This window comes from Podarcis vaucheri (genome assembly GCF_965113315.1).
Source record: "Podarcis vaucheri genome assembly, chromosome: 8".
In the NCBI taxonomy this organism is placed as follows: domain Eukaryota; kingdom Metazoa; phylum Chordata; class Lepidosauria; order Squamata; family Lacertidae; genus Podarcis; species Podarcis vaucheri.
The window spans coordinates 48,280,677-48,298,340 of NC_138766.1; the positions used below are offsets into that span (position 1 = coordinate 48,280,677).

General features: G+C 41.7%; 1 protein-coding gene across 13 annotated transcripts in view; it reads left to right on the forward strand.

Moving 5' to 3' along the window:
• GREB1L (GREB1 like retinoic acid receptor coactivator) overlaps window positions 1-17,664 on the forward strand; it is a 163,473-nt gene that overhangs the window by 115,771 nt on the left and 30,038 nt on the right. For 9 of the 13 annotated variants that reach the window (XM_082235090.1, XM_082235085.1, XM_082235096.1 and 6 more), the window contains 9 exons: window positions 800-985; window positions 3,368-3,691; window positions 6,757-6,885; window positions 9,106-9,240; window positions 10,765-10,962; window positions 11,973-12,153; window positions 13,024-13,216; window positions 15,369-15,505; window positions 16,265-16,604. In XM_082235090.1, the coding sequence (XP_082091216.1) occupies window positions 800-985; window positions 3,368-3,691; window positions 6,757-6,885; window positions 9,106-9,240; window positions 10,765-10,962; window positions 11,973-12,153; window positions 13,024-13,216; window positions 15,369-15,505; window positions 16,265-16,604 (1,823 nt within the window). The remainder of the gene's footprint in view (window positions 1-799; window positions 986-3,367; window positions 3,692-6,756; window positions 6,886-9,105; window positions 9,241-10,764; window positions 10,963-11,972; window positions 12,154-13,023; window positions 13,217-15,368; window positions 15,506-16,264; window positions 16,605-17,664) is intronic. The other 4 variants (XM_082235093.1, XM_082235097.1, XM_082235095.1 and 1 more) reach the window with 1 other exon arrangement.

Consider the following 17,664-nt stretch of genomic DNA (forward strand, 5'->3'; position numbering starts at 1 on the left):
CAGGCTTGCTCCCCAAGGAGATCACTTTGGTTCTGCTAATGCCATGATTTGACTTTACCCCCAGAGGCGCATTCATTCCATTGCCTCTCATGACAGATGGATGCCACTCTGAGTTTAAGGCCTTCCCTCATATTGCAGGGGTGGGAGACAGGGTTGTGCTGTAATGGGTGTACCATGGCATCTGATTGCCCAGTGTGGGGGGAAAAGACTGGATTAAATAGGCCTTTGGCTTATTCAGCAGGACACTGCATTCATTCTGCATATTCTAAGGGCTAAACTTCATATTACATTAGCTACATAGCTCCGCCTTTAAGTACAGGGTTGTTGTTTTTTCACAAATTGCTAGCATGGGGCCCTTGATCTGAACTGGGACCTTCACATGCAGGGTAAGAGTGAACCCTTACTTCCTGATGTGGACCCAATCCAAATCGGACCCTATGTCTGAAATTTGCATGGGGGGACCCAATCACTTTGATGAAAGCACTCCCCCCCCATGCTAACCACAGACGTAGGAAGCACCCAACTCCTGCACTGGCAAGTTGTGTTTAAAAAACCCCCCAAACCTCCCACACTTTATGGCTTATCTTACTTCAAAAAATGTCGAGTTTGGCCCTGAGATGCAAGGATGCAAAGACTTTTCTCACCAAATTTAAAGCCTCTACGCCACATTGGAGGGATCCAGAGGGCCACTAGGCCATCATCCCTTCTTTTATTTGTTATAATAATATTGCTTTGAATAAATTTCTGTTATTGCAAAATTGTTTTGAAACAACTTGATTAGAGTTTTTGTTTTTTGTAGGTTATGGCACTTTACCTTATTTCTATGGGAATGTTGGAGATATTGTAGTAAGCCCCTTGCTAGTGAGTTGCTACAAGATGCCTCAGCTGGAAAGCAAAGATTTGGAACTTTTGGGTTTGACTGGGAGTCAGTTACTAAGCGTGGAAAACATGATTATTTTAACAATACAGTATCTTGTCCGACTAGGTAAGTCATTACAAGTGTGTGTGTGTGTGTGTGTGTGTGTGTAACAAATCACTGTTTTTGCTAGTGATAAACCTTCTGCTACTTGTTTTTGTATGTAAAAAGACTTCTATGCTCAGTGCTCCAGAAAGTAAATTAAAAATTGCTGGATCTTTAGAAGTCGGTCACTCTGCTACCCTTTTCAGAGTACCTCCCTTTTTTATCCTGTTATTAAAATCTCACATTTGCTTTGTGTTAAACCTTCAGTTACAGCAAATCCTTTTCATTCAGAAGGGCTTATAGCTGTAGTTTGTAGCTATTGTTTTAGGAACAGCAAACAACCGATTATGTGAAAGCAACACCTATTGTGTAAATCGTAAGCAACACACAATTAACTATGGGAAGATTAAGAATCTTCTCTATCTCCTTGTGCTAGCCAGCAGTTCCATTACTGCTGCCATTCCTATGTAGTCACATAGGGATTCTTTTTCCTGAGGAGAGAGGAAAGGTAGGAAAACAGGATGGACTAAGACAAGCACATGCTTCTCCTGTGTCAGTGCAACTTACTGTCCTCATGAAATGTTCAGAATTTGTAAGGTAAGAATCCAATACAGCTGCTTACTACCGTATTGGCCCAAATATAAGACACACTTTCCCCCCAAATTCTGATTGTGAAAAGTTAAAGTGCGGCTTATATTTGCAATCTTACGGTATTGCTCCTGAAACAGCTGCCCAGGAGAGCCATTGGGGGGGGGGGTTAGGATTGAAGTTGCTGAGCATTTTTTAGGATTTTACCCAAGGACATACAGTATACTGCCACAGGGGCCGGATTAAATAAATCAAACGGCAGGCCAAATTAGGCCCCCGAAATGGACTTTGGGCATGCCTGCCCTAATGGATCACCTCTGTCAGACAGGGGGAGTACAGCTCTACTAATCCTTCTGCTTTCAATGCTATCAACCCTAATACCTTACTGGACCTCAGTGCTGTAAGAAGCTAATGAGCCGAACAACCCCTACGTGAAGCACACTTGTATGAGTTTTGCCCAGTTCCACATGGAAGCTGTAATGGCTGTAATGTATGACTGTCAAGCATGAGGCAAGTCTCCTGACAGACAAACAGATCAGCTGGGGAAAGTGTGTATTTCCCTCTTACATCTCTTCCTCTACTTTTGAGTGAATGTTGAATGAGATGAGAAGAGAATGTGGTTGCCGCCTTCTCCATCCTTCAGCACAACAGCAACAAAAATGTGAGCACTACAGAATCCCACTTCTGATTACTGCTAATGCTTTAGGCTTGTGGAACAGTTGCTTGCTTCCCTCATGATCTCCAACTGCCTTGCCTCTGGTGCCTAAAATAACATTGTCATAGAGTTGACAAAATTGAAGGAAGTGAAAGGCCTTCTGTTATAACCATCCGCCAAGCAATTCTGCACTCATTAGAGGTCGTTATCACCCCTTGCAATCCAAACTGCTTTGTGCCACCTGCTTAAAGGGGCTTGCATAAAAAGGTCCCTTTGAAACTGTTGCAATCAAAGCCCAAGGTACAGGTTGCAGGAGAGAAGTCTGCATATTTTTTTCTCTCTCAGTGAGGTAATAATCTCTGCCAACCACTTTTTGCCTTTTATTTTATTGTATCCATGTTCTTTAAAGAAACAAAACAAAACTGGAGATGTTTGCTGTGGCCAACTTTGTGCTTTGAGTCCTGTGCTTTTAGATATCTCAGCACACTTTCCTAGTAATTGAATGAGACAGTCTGATGGAAGTGTGGGATGTACTAAAGCAGTCAAGTACAACATTTTCCTGTTGCCTAGAAAGGACACACAGGGGAATGTGGCTCCAGACAGGGAGGACTTCCTGATATACCTGCTCTGGAGCTTCTTACCTCTGTGTGTGACCAGGTAGATGGACGTGACCCAAGCTGACCAGAAAAAAGGGTTGGTCCAGCAACCATCTCTCTCTTGGACTCACTCTCTCCTGGCTCTTAGCCAGCGCATAGCTCAATCTTCACAAGCAGAAAGTCTGAGATGTAACTCAGACTTCTTTTCACTGTAACCACAAGATAAAGCCTGCCTTCAGATTACTGCTGTGAACTGAATGTGAGTAAAACTTTATTCTTACTTTTAAAGATGACTGTGTTGTGTTATTATTGTTTTAAGAGGGAAATAAAAGGGGAAACTCACCAGGAACATTCTAGACAGGACAAGCCAGACTGGATTGCTTAATTAAAGGATTCTAACGAATAATCAACTTGCTTCCAATAAGTTGCAAAGGGAATGTGCTCTGCTGTTTCCTCACTAGCGTGAGTGAGGAGGGATGATATCAAAACAATATATCCTCTCCTCCTACCACAGGAAGAGACTTTTTGATGACCTATTTTCATCATTTAATTTATCAAAAATTACAGGTCCTGATAAAATACCACTCAGAGAAGAATTTGAACAGATCGTGCTGAAAGCTATGCAAGAGTTTACTGTGAGAGAGCAGTCCCAACAAACAAGTGCTCAGGGCATCTTGTTGCCAGCTCAACTCCCGTGGCTTGCCAGGCTAATTGCCAGCGTCTCCCAGGAAATGGTGCATGTAGTGGTTACTCAGAATTCCCTGGCCGAAGGCATTTCAGAAACACTGCGATCTCTCAGTGAAATGAAACACCACCAAAGGATGCCAGATTACGTTGTTGCCATCTGCGCGTCAAAGACCAGAGGGAACGAATTCTGTGTGGTAGTTTTAGGTGGGTACCTTTCCCCATAAAACAATATAGATACAACTTTGGTAAGGTGATGCCTTGTTAACAACTGGATTTCACTGGCAAAACAGAATGCAGGTGTTTCTTGGAGATCTCTTGAAGAGTGAAGACACAGGCACAATGTTAACATGGATAAACATGCACTGTTTGGTTTATTTATTCATTGATAGTATTTCTACCCAGCATTCTCAATTTCAGTATCCCTTTTGTTAGTGTATATCTCTTTAATCTTTGGAATTGGGGTGTTTCTTACCCTTGGGTTGTAACCACTTCCATTTTGAGCCAGATAAGTTTGTCTTTAATTCATTTGTGGTATATATTGAATTGTGCACAGCCACCCAAAAACGGTATTAGTGAAGTCATCAGCATGTTGCTGAGATGTTAATGGTGTTAATGCTGAGTTTTGGCACCTCTTTTTCTAGAAAAATAGAGAAGGTACCAGCACATTTTGCCCCATAACCTTGTTTCTAGGTGGACTAGAGACTTGCCTTTTTAAAAAATGAAAGCTGAGAGACTGGGGCACCTATGAAAATCTTTGTGGGCATCGTGGCAGCAAACACAGGAACAGAGTATCATTTTCCAGAACTTGGGAACATCCTACAGAATAGCCTTTATATATTATAAGATTGGGCACCTCTTTAGGAATGATCCTTGCTTGGAAATTATGTAACACAATATGAGCAAAAAATCTTTTTAAAATGATGAAAATCAGAGGTGCTTTTTGAAAACAAAACAAAACAAAACAAAATCTAAACCAAAATTGGTTATAGAGTTTCAGCTCAGCTCTGATAATAGATTAAGGTTATTTATTTATTTCCTTGCATAATACTGAATGCCAGGCAAATATCTTCCATAAATGTCTTGTTTAAGAGAAATTCCAGTTTGAGAGAGATTAATTTGTACCCTTAAAAAAAGCCCACCTTTTTAATGCAGTCAATTTTGTCTGACATTACGGTTATATACATAGTTATTCTTTTGTGTTTACTTAGCTTCTCTGCTCTTTCTGAGCAAGTTATTCCTCTGTGTGACTTCTTTTAACAAGAAGAGCACTCACAGGATTCAGGGGCCATCCTGACCTTGAGGGAACAGCAGGCAAATGATGTGCTGAATTGATGTGAAAATGCACTCTCTTGTTGCTCGTTCTACTCTCAATGCAGGGACGCACTTCCTCACACAATACTACATTTGTGTCGGGATATTGTGCTGTTATCTCTGGAACTTATAATGCTGTTTTTGGCAGACATGCAGCCGTTTTCACATGGCGTTAAATGCACCTTTGAACCTCCCTTACACTAAATATGTGCATGTATGATTGCTGTTAATATAGGAGTGAACTAATTTTTTAATTGACTGCATATTCCAGCCCTTGTTGCTATATTTGCATTCCAGACGTGGATATTCAGAAATGCACTTTTCTAATACTAATGTGAGTGCTCTTAACACTTGCAGTCTAATTCTTGCATGTACACATTCCAGCAATATTGGGAAAGTACACCCTATGTGCCACCCCCCCTATTTTAAAGACTGTGTGTTTTAGGGCTTGCAAAAGGGGTAGAATACCATGTCTGATTTTCAGGGCTTCTGTCCTCCTCAGCACTCTCATGCCAATCAAATTCTTCCCACCCACTTCTGCAGACATTTCTATGGCTCCAACTCCAGAAATACAAATATTTCCTGAAATATACTCGGAGTCCTGCAGTGATTTCATGCTCTTTATTGCAGCTTGTAAAACAGTGATTGAATTTCCCCACAAACTTCAGGCTTTTATATACATTATTTGCACAATGAGTCCCGTCTGATTGGCTGGTTCTGCTTCCCTCCTGGAGCCTGATTGGTCTTCTCCTGCAGGCCAATCATTTGTTGCATTCTATGATCCTACCAGCCTAATAGGCTGATTAACTTCCTCCTGGAGCCTGATTGGTCTTATCCTGCAAGCCAATCAGTTGTTGCATTCTAGGATCCTACCTGCCCATTGTCCTAGGATCCAAGCTTAGTACATAACATTTCCAAAGCATGAAAAAGTACGAAGAAGAAGATCTGAATAAGTTGAGAGTTATAGTTTATAATTATTGTGTTTTATTTCTGACTATCGGTCAAATAAAGGATATTGATTGATTGATTGATTGATTGATTGAATAAGTTGAGAGTAGTTGTAGGACTGAGACCACCATTTGCACATCAGGAAATATTTCTTACTAATGAGATTTTTTCTGTTTCAGAATATGAACTACCATTAGATATGATGGATACCTGTTAAAAACAACATTTGCATATCAGCTCCTGCCATTGAATCATAGAGTTGGAGGAGACCACAAGGGTCATCTAGTCCAGCACTCTGCAATGCAGGAATCTGACTCAAACCCATGACTGTGAGATTAAGAGTCTCATGCTGTACTGACTGAGCTACCCAGGCCACTTACTGTGTAGTAAAATGGTGTACAACTATTTTTATCTTTACGTACAGGGGCTTTTTTTTTTTTAAAGGGACGCGGGTGGTGCTGTGGTTAAACCACACAGCCTAGAACTTGCCGATCAGAAGGTTGGCGGTTCAAATCCCCGTGACAGGGTGAGCTCCCGTTGCTCGGTCCCTGCTCCTGCCAACCTAGCAGTTCAAAAGCACGTCAAAGTGCAAGTAGATAAATAGGTACCGCTCCAGCGGGAAGGTAAACGGTGTTTCCGTGCACTGCTCTGGTTCGCTAGAAGCGGCTTAGTCATGCTGGCCACATGACCCGGAAGCTGTACGCCAGCTCCCTCGGCCAATAAAGTGAGATGAGCGTCGCAACCCCAGAGTCGGGCACGACTGGACCTAATGGTCAGGGGTCCCTTTACCTTTACAGGGGCTTTTAAAATGCTTGGGTAGAAGTTCAGACAGATGCAAAAGGATCTAAATACATGAAGGGGAGCCATTGAAGGTTCTAGGCTAAAACTTCCATTTCTCACAAACTGCTTATAGATCATTAAGACTGGAGCTGTGACACACGATGTTCTTTATGAAGGCAGTACCATTGTATCAAACAACGTCCTGTGATTCTTCCCTTTCTGTTCTCTAGGTCAGTATCAGTCTAGAGCTCTAGCAGAGAGTATGCTTACTACCAGTGAGTTTCTAAAGGAAATCAGTTATGAGCTCATTACGGGAAAAGTTAGTTATCTGGCATCACATTTCAAAAACACATCTTTAGGTGAGTGAATTAAAATTCCTGTTGTTACTTCTTTGATTTAAAGATCTGTCCATTTCTCTCTCTCATATAAGATAATAATAGTAGAGTTTTTGAGAGCTCTTGAGTCAGGAAAGCTCAACGTTTAGTATAGGAGGTAGATGTATAGTATAGGAGGCCAACATACAAGGAAGCGAGCAGATAATATTGTTCCCCATCCTCATCTTAAAAGCATCTCTTGCATCCTAATGCTTGTTTTATGAAGTGAGGGCTCCCCCTCCTGTTTCCTTTAACATTAATCATTGGCATTCACTGCCGCTTTCTAGACTGGAGCAACCACGACATTAGAGGGGTTGAGTTTTGTTTGTTTACCACATTTCTACATCGTATGTCCCCAAGGCAAATTTTAAAGCAATTAGAGCCATTTTAAGGCAATTTGAAATTTTAACATTATAAAATGGTTTAGTGGGGGGGTGGGTGTGGAGAGGCCGACATTAAAAGCATACTTCCAGGGAAATCCCAAGTGGCTGGAAGGAAAAAATTGCTTTCACTTTGTTTTAAAATGAGTCCAAGGAAGAACATATAGACAGGTCTCTCCAGGAAATGTGTTCTACAGCTTAGGAGCCACGAACAAAAATGCTTGCTCTTAGTGGAAGTAAGTCCCAGTCCTTGGAAATAAGGCATTTGGAGCAGAGCCTCATTGGCAGCTCTTAAAAATGCTAAATTGTGGGCTTCATATGGGAAACTAAATTTCCTGAGATAGCTGAGGCCCAAGCCATGTTGGGTTTAACTGAGCAAAATCAGCACTTTGAATGGTGATTGGAAATAAACTGGTAGCAAATGGAAATTTTTCAGAGCTAGCGTGAGAAGTTCTCAATAGCTCACACCTATTAACAAATGGGCATCGGTTGAAGTTTCTGAACAGTTTTCAAAGAATGCCCTGTATAGAGTCTAGTCTGGTCTCCAAGGCCAATACCCAGGTCTCTCTCTTCTAGCACAACTATCAATCAACCAAAGCTTATAAAAGGCATTCTGGGTCATGGAAGCAAACTGAGACACTTCAGAGCAATGTCAAGCCCAATAGTTTGCTTAATTTGTTTTGTTTTTTTATTTAAGCCAGTGTGGTGTAGTGGTTAAGAGTGGTAGTCACATAATCTGGGAAACCGGGTTCGGGTCTCCGCTCCTCCACATGCAGCTGCTGGGTGACCTTGGGCCAGTCACACTTCTGTGAAGTCTCTCAGCCCCACTCACCTCACAGAGTGTTTGTTGTGGGGGAGGAAGGGAAAGGAGAATGTTAGCCGCTTTGAGACTCCTGAAGGGGAGTGAAAGGCGGGGTATCAAATCCAAACTCTTCTTCTTCTTCTTCTTCTTAACATTTTCAGAGCAACTTACAGTTTATAAGTAAAACCAATAGAAAAATCAGCAGCTACAAACAAGTACAACTAAAAGCCTAAAAAGAAACAGCACTGAAAAATGTTAAAAGTCCTATGCAAATAAAAGAAACTGATTCATTTCAGGATTTCTAAAAATACCTTTTCTGCTGTTGTCACTTGCCTCAGTTCCAGAGGTGGGCAGTCCTTGGAGATGGACTCTTGAAGTTGATCTCAGCATTTCAGCAGGTTCATGTGGGAACAGACACCTTTAGAGAAGTGTAGAGAAGATTCTTTTCCTTAGTGGAGAGAATGAGCCAGTCTACCACAAGGACTTCACCAGCTAGCCACTCTCTCAAGTCCTCCACTGTAAATAGCTTTCTCTTGTCTTGACTGAACCATCATCCAGCCCATTAGTGAAAAGGGGAAATAGAATTTAGCATAATCTGCATTTTTGTGATGAACTCTCCTAGTGGTTTTGTTGGGATTTTAAAAAGCATAGGATATACGCTTGAACCCAGTGGAAATATGTAGAGTATAACTCAGAGTGGGAGCAGTCTTCTCAGCACTAATTCTGGAACATGCTTGTTAGGAAGAAACAGAACCATCACAAAGCAATTTCATCAATTCCATTGCAAATGTTACTTATTATATGAGCTAACCACTGATGTTAAAAGAGCAGATTGGACAGCTCTGGTTGCCTTTTAACCTTTTTGTTAATCTTCATTTGTTCAGCAGCATTTGGATGGGAAATGCTGGATAGGTGTTCAATAGTGGTGTGGTGTTTCTTTACACCGTTTCTTGGAAAGATTTCATAGGGATGTGGTATACCTTTTAATCTACCTTATTGTTCTAAAAGAAAGTTCTTTATTAGGCGATGAACTGGACAAGTTGTTAGAGACAATACAACAGAGACGAGGAGATAACGTCGTAATCCCGTTCAACGGGGATGTCAATGAATGTGTGTCATCTCAAGAAGCAGCTGCCATGGTTTCCACCCAAGAATTAGGTAAGGGCTTCCTTATGAAAAACAAAACACTTTATGTGGAAACCAAATGTTAGCCTTCACCTGGGAATTGGAGAATATAAAAGATTGCTCTATTAAGATTCTACCCTGCTCTCATTACACTGGCCCAGACCATGAAGCCACAGAAAACATGGTATTTGCTCAGCATAGAAATATTGCCACCGCATCCTAATTCTGGAAAAAACAACGAGAAAGTGGTGTCAGTAGTTCCACAGTTGTGGGATCTTCTACCAGGTTTATACTGAATTTGCGAATAGTTGGCTGGCTGCACTAGTGTGCAGGATGGTGTGTGTGTGTGTGTGTGTGTGTGTGTACACCTGTGGAGGACAAGGACTGGGCTCAATAATGCTGAGAGGGTCCAGACAGCTACCAGGTCTTCTGCCCATTATTGGGGCCCTAGCAAGTAAAGCTAACAACTATTTTCTGTTAACTGTAAGCTCTTTCGAAGAATCACCAAAAAATGAAATAAACCAAGTATGGCAAATAAATTCATATAACAAATAACAAAATGCTATAACAGTAACCACCTATTGTAATCTTAGAAAGGTGTTTCCAGTGTGGTATGAATGAAGCGAGAAGGGTGTTAAAAAAGTTTCCTGTGTGGTTTGGGTCCACGGAGGGTATTTAAAAAGTGATTCAGAATATGTTACTGCCCACATCTGCTGCAGTTTTATGCGTTAGCAACCAAAACACTTGTATGAAGCTGCTTTTTAAACAAGTCAAAGTCACTATGTAATATTACTAATTTTTAAATATTTATTTATCTACTGTTTCTGGATTGAAAAGTGCTGGTTCACAAGGTCCATGTTGCTACACTTCTCTCCTTCACAGAAATGAAATTTCTCTTTCCAGAAAATTTAAAAAATGATTTCTGTAATTAGCCTACTGCTTATCTACCAGGCATGAGGAGCCATCCGCTTGTGGGTCCCAGTTTGACCTGCAAGGCCTTTTCATGTACACCAACCCCACCTGTCATGTATCTGACATCATATGTGAGGCTGTCAGTGCACAATTAGGAGCCTTAAAGTGCACTCCAGAGTGTTCAATGGCAAGGCAGATTTGCTGTCCCACCTGATCAGCTGAGAGCTTGCTTGAGTCAGCTCTGCTATTAGTTTCCCCATAGGGAATTTCATAGTGTAGCAAAATTCACAAAAAAGGGAGCTTGAAGTCAGCACTTACTGACTTATGGGTGGAGACTTCAAGCCATGCTTGACTCAACATGGATTTTCCTTTGAGTCACCTGATGTCCTGGCAGTGCCAGGTGACTGACACACCCACTTGTCAAAGTGGTCTACTGAGGGTGGCAGAACCCAGGATCTGGCCTGCCTGCCAGATCCAAATCACTACTGCTGGTCTACACACTTCACCTGAGACTAAGTTCCATTCAGCTCTCTTCCATGTACTGACCAGGCCTGTTTAGCTTCAGAAACAGAAAATAATTAATGGGCATCTCTGGACTATTTTCTAGCACCCAGAAGCTAAATTATAGTTCTTTTTTTCTCCTAGATTTGGACACTGAAACATTCCAAATTTATCAACCACAACTCACAATTGCCAGAAAGCTCTTGTCACAGGTATGCGCCATTGCAGACAGTGGCAACCAAAGCCTGGATCTGGGTCACTTCAGCAAAGTAGATTTCATTGTTGTAGTCCCTCGTTCAGAGGTGCTGGTCCAACAGACCATTCAACGGATTCGACAATCAGGTAAAAGAAAGCAAGGAGAAAAGCAGCATATTGAATCCAACAAAGCGTTTTATATATGTCTGTACTGAATTAATAATGAAATAAAACAAAAATACAAAAGTTCATGATGTAATCTGTAGCTGTGCTCCTGTGAATTCTGCATCAAAGAGAAGATCATGTCTTCTATATCTTATGCAAATCAGGCATCTCGATAAGCATTTCCTTATTGTTTCATAATTCTGTTTCACCTAATCACTCACTGGCTGGAACATGGATTCTTAGGGAATTGATACAGTGCCCCAATGGAAACTTTGCTTGTCTCTTTGCTTCTGCTTTTGGGATTTAAGATTTCATCTTCCTTGTCAGCCTTTAGGAACTAGAAACTAGATTTTTTTAAAAATGAACTAAACACTTTTAGGTTCCTGAATTTTGTGCACAGTGTAATTTCTGACATTCATAGTTCTGCAAAATACACACAGTGACATTGGACAAATCGGCACTGAAATGCAGCCTAGGGCATTTGACAGAAGTTACACATATTTAATATATAGATAATATTGTTAGTGAAGAAAGTTTGTTCTGAAGCTTCAGTTAGGCTTGGCTTCCTGCCATGTGCAAACCCAGCATTCTGGTATCATGCTCCCAAACAAGGCAGGATCATAAAACAAATTTTGAATTACAAATCCTGGTTTGTTTGGGAGCAATAATCCAGGACACATCACAGGAAGCCAAGTTAATTGTTGCTTCCTGGTTTGTTTTACTTGCTCACATGATGGGAGGTTTGAAGTAGGGACAAAATTATCTCTGTGTGACAGTGTGCTACTTAGTCACAATAACCCAGGCTAAACCAGGAATCCTATCTTACCATGCATGGCATGTGAACACTAACAGATTGTTTTTCCTATATGTTGAGTTTCAGGGCTGAGTTGGCATTTGATCTGTTCTGTAGCCTGTTTTTGGCATCTCCAGAACTTATTTGTTTGTTTATTGGGCAAAAGCAAAGTTCCCGTCTCTGCCGTTTCTTCCTCCAGGTGTTCTTGTAGACTTGGGACTTGAAGAAACTGGAGCAGCTTACCAACGAGCTGAAAAATACGTAGTGCGGCTAGACAATGATATTCAAACCAAGTTTGATGTTTTCATGAGACGGGTAAAGCAGAATCCATATACCCTTTTTGTGCTGGTGCATGACAATGCCCATGTGGATTTAACAAGGTAATTCCTTCAAAGTAAAGCATATACTAACAGTTAATATTATACTGTAGGCTTTCATTCAAATTGTAGGTGTATGTATGAGCTCTTAGGTTTTTAGTAAGTTGAAACAAGTGCACCCGTCACTGCAGTACAGAATGAACCATATCTGTCAGACACCTTCCTGCCACATGCTGCTGTTAAAGACACAGGAAAATACACAAAATGATTATGGCTCTACATGGTGAAAGGGTTGTGTTATGGAATATTGTAGATAAATGGCAATTGGGCAGCCACTTGTGTTCATTGGATCACTTCCATAGCAGCTCCCTCATTTATACCGCCATGGGTTTCAAGAATCCTGCCCAGTGACAGTGGTATGCTCTGTTCTCTCTGTACTATGTCTTGTTGCGACTGACTGCCTTAAGACCAGATTTTGCAAAATGGGCAGAGTCATGGTATTCATAGCATTAGGATGCTGACAATGGGTAACAGAGATTCAGAATAGGCCATATGATATGGCATGACCCACACTTTAAATTCCCCACTTTGGGGCTTGCATGCTGCTCACCTCTGCTTCAAACTTACTAGCTTTTTCTTTTCTTCCCCAACCTCCTGAAAAACATAAAACCACTTTTTATATAACTGGTACCACCAATTAGTAATTTTATAAACAGGCACTGCACCACAAATATTTACATGAAACCTTAATTTGTAGAGTGGAGTAGGGGACATTAAACCAATATTTGTACACCAACACCATGTTTAAGTAGTTCCTGATTCTTTGTGGCCTAAGTGACTTCTGTAGCTCCTGTTGTAATCTTTTTGTTTTTGTTTTGATCTACAGAACACGAAGCAGACATTAAAAATGAAATGTCTTGTTGCTTTTCCTAGTGCCATCTCAAGTTCTCTATCCCATGGGGAGCCTAGTCATGGGCTGGCTGACAGAATGATAAATTGCAGAGAGGTACTTGAAGCTTTCAACCTCCTTGTCCTCCAAGTGAGTTCTTTCCCATACGCTCTTCAAACTCTGCAATCCAGAATCAGCTCCGCCAATGAGGTACACTGGATACAGTTAGGCAACATGGTAAGAGGTCTCAATGTTATAATAGCTTTTAGGAAGCTTTTATGTGCTTTTATGAGCATCTTTGGTCTTTGTCTCTGCTGTTATCATAAAGTGGGAATTGATTTCGTCTGCTGATCTAATCAAGTCTAAAGTCAAGCTGTGATGGCATCTAAGAAGGGATAGGATTCATATAATGTTCAACTTGGTCGCTGTCTCGCCTACCAATTGCTTCGTATGCGTTGGTAAATCCCAGAAATTGGTTGTTAGTGATGCCAACTTCATTTATTTTCTGTGATGTATAGCCCATCTTTAAACAGCCAATTGACATCCATAGAGTGCTTACAAAAGACTTCAAAAATACAAATATTATAAAACAACTAAAACACCCCACCACTGCCCTATTTAAATTAAGGGCCTAATTCCTCTGTCTCTTTACCCCAGCTAGTACTCACAGAATACAGTTGGTTTCTGGACTGAAATCTTCTCTCTGGCCCAGCCCTCGCTTTGCTTCTCATGGACTTGATCGATCTTCAGCCACATTGCAGACTTCTTTCTGAAGAGAATCTTTCACTTTGGTCAGGACCACCACCCTGAAGACTGGCTTTAGTTTTCCAGCTGCTTGCTTGTTGAAGTCTCTCTACTTTCTTAAGCACAACTCCTCTGGAACCTTCCACCCCTTACTGCACTTCTGGTCCTTCCCATTTTAAACGTTCTTCAGCCTCTCACACTCAGCTGCTTACCAGACTCCTCAGCTTCTGGCAGCCTCTGTCTCTTCAGTTATGCCTCTTCTGCTGTCTTTCCTTTTTAAGCTGTCCTCTGCCTGACTCCACCTCCAACAAATTATTTGACGCTTCATCTGGCTTTCTATGCTTTGTTGTCCACAGCCTGTGTGGCCACCTCACAGGACCCCCTTGATTTTACCCAAGAACTCTCAAAACACCAATTGGATTAGCCCCTTCTAATGGCTCTGATCACCAGTGACATTCTCTTTCAGTACAGTACTGCTAGCTGCCCAAGGTGTTTCCCTCCTTCCCAGCTTTGGCCACATTCACACCTTACATTTAAAGTGCTAAGATACCACTTCAAACAGTCATGGCTTCCCCCAAAGAATTTGTAGTTTATTAAAGGTGCTGAGAGTTGTTAGGAGGTCCCCTATTCTACTTACAGAGCTACATTTCTGAGTGCCCTGTGAGGAGATTCTTAAACCACACTGGAAGGGGAATAGGGCATCTCCGAACAAATAAACTGCGGCAACCAGAATTAAGCATTTAACCATAGTACAAAACACATCACCATTCATAAGACACTTAAATATTTGCATTAGAATAATAATAAATGGGTTTTTTTATACATAGGATGAAAAAAAACTCCACCTCCAGCCAGTAAGAGCTCACAGCAACTTAAATGAATTAATAACTTTAAATGTTAGCAGTGTTTAAAAGCCAGGGGAGGGGGGAGGAGAGAGAAAGGTATTTGCCTTGCACCAAAAATGATAATGAAGTGGGGAGCAGCAATCCTCACTGGGAATGCCTCACTACACAGATAGGGTGCCATTTCCAAAAAAACTCTCTTCCTGGTTGCTACCTGCCTTACTGCTGATGTTGGGAGCCCCCAGAAAAGAGCCTCAGAGCTAGATCTCAGGTAAATTGTAAGAGGAGAAGATGGTCCAGCAGATACCTGTGTCCTAAGCCATGTAAGACTTTAGAAGTAAGCACCAGCACTTTGAATTGAGCCAGAAAACAAACAGGAAACCAGTGAAGCTGTTTCAAAAGAGGTGTGATGTGAGACCATCTCCTGGTCCATGTTAGCAGTCTACTTGCTGCATTCTGAAATCATTTGGGCTTTCCGTCTGTCTTTGAAGACAGCCCTACATTAAACTACTTCCCTCATAAAGGGATTTTAGGATAAACTAACTGATGTGGAGATCTATCTAATCCATTATTTGGGACTATTATAGTTCTTCATTCAGCTACAAAATCTGTGGGCAATATGGTTGTTGCTGTATTGAACAAATGTTATTTCATACCTTGTTTATGAAGGGGAAAGGCCATTTATAAGATGTATGAACATAATGATAATTTTCAAGGGGAAGTGAAAAACGCATGAGTGTTTTGTATATAGGACAAGTGTACACTCTTAAGAATCACATTACTTGCATTATCTCTGTTTGGAGCAGGAGGAACTGAGCCAAGATGAGAAGCTGTATTTTGGCTTGAATGAATACAGCAAGTCTCTGCAGTGGGGAATCACAAGCCCTCTTCTGAGATGTGATGAAACCTTTGAAAAAATGGTGAATACACTGTTAGAGAGGTAAATGCTTTTGGAATAATATTTAGTCCATGAGTATGCGTGTCTGGAAAGAGGAATGTCATATTCCCCATCCTAATGAGCAGTGAGCAGGAAAGGATGCTCAGTCCTTAATAATAATAATAATAATAATAATAATAATAATAATAATAATAATGTTATTATTTATACCCCGCCCATCTGGCTGGGCTTCCCCAGCCACTCTGGGAGGCTTCCAACAAAATATTAAAATACAGTAATGCATCAAACATTAAAAGCTTCCCTAAACAGGGCTGCCTTCAGATGTCTTCTAAAAGTCTGGTAGTTGTTATTGTCTTTGACATCTGGTGGGAGGGCGTTCCACAGGGTGGGTGCCACTACCGAGAAGGCCCTCTGCTTGGTTCTCTGTAACTTGGCTTCTCGCAGTGAGGGAACTGCCAGAAGGCCCTCGGTGCTGGACCTCAGTGTCCAGGTAAAACGATGGGGGTGGAGACACTCCTTCAGATACATGCTATAGAATAATCTCCACTGAACATAGTGGGACTTAACCTCTGGATTGGATTGGATTAGGTTGTGATGTTTAGGGTCTGTCTATAATTCTGCTAGCAGTATAGAAATGTATGCAAACACAGCGCTTATACGATTAGTCATATAATTAAATTGAGAATACTTTTAAGAGTCCCAGGCTATGCCTCTTCCTTTTCTTTGTCTGAAGTTTGGACCCAACATCAGACCAGCATATACTAACTTGACTGATTAAAACTAAGCTGTGCTCTTTTCAAGGTACCCCAGGCTGCACAGCATGGTGATTCGCTGCTATCTGCTTATTCAGCAGTATTTGGAAGCCTTGATGGCCCTCACCACCATGGCCTCCCTCAGGGACCACAGCACACCTGAGACTCTCAGCATAATGGATGACATCATCACTACACCTGGCAAGGATAAGAATGGCCGTGGCCACATGCTTGTCATCAGGATTCCCTCTGTGCAGCTGGCAATGCTGGCAAAAGAGAGGCTGCAAGAAGCTCGAGATAAACTAGGCCTGCAGTATCGGTTTGAGATCATCTTGGGGAATCCAGCTTCAGAACTTACTGTTGCCAAGCACTTTGTGAAGCGATTAAAGGTTAGCTTAGGTGGCTTGTTTGCTTTTGTGTTACACATTACATAGAACTTACGGGTTTGCATGCAATAATCATCTTCCTGGTCATTTGTTGCTGTGTGTTTGAATTTCCCATGGAGAAGAGACAATGTAATAAGCTACTTTTGACCAGACTCACTCATTCAGATACTGCCTTACTGTACCGTGCTTTACAGTGCTCTGAGTAAGCAAAAACAGACCCGTTATCATTGAACTCATGTGAAGGTCATTGGTGAATGATTTCATACAGTCCACTTGCAAAGAAAAAGAAAATACATAGTTGCAGGTGTTTTGAGCTATCATGTCATTCATGGACTTGCCGAGACATCAAAACATTCAGGATTTTGCAAAATGTTATAGCTTCTGAGACCAGTGCAACTGTGCTAGCAAAGGAGACCATGGAAAGTCTTGGGAGAAGTAACATGGGGAGAAAGGGGATATGGTGGACAAGAGTCAACAAATAGGGACAGAGTCAAGGATCTTCCCCTGCTCTGTACTTTTGCACAGTTGCAGACACAAAATCTAATGTTCACTTACACACATGAGGACCCATTGTACAGATAGGGCACAATATTCTGACTGGGGATGGGATACTAACCCTATTTGCACATAACACTAAGCCCAAACCATGGCTTAGTGCAGGCATAGGCAAACTCGGCCCTCCAGATATTTTGGGACTACAACTTCCATCATCCCTGACCACTGGTCCTGTTGGCTAGAGATCATGGGAGTTGTAGTCCCAAAAATCTGGAGGGCCGAGTTTGCGTATGCCTGGTTTAGTGCAAACATTGGCAGAGGAAGAGATGTGTGGGCCGCCCTGGGTGGCATCACTGGGGTGTGTGTGACAAAATGACAAAAATATGACTTTTTTTAAAAAAAAATGGGCTCACAAAACTTTTTAGTTCAGTCAACAAATGTAACGAAACACAGCCTGCACTGGGCGTCACACTGCGAGGGCCGGCACTTACCGCGGGGCCTGCAGCGTGCCTGAGCCATGGGTCTCTCCTGGGAGTGACGTGGTGGCTTGGGCACTGCAGGCTCTGCG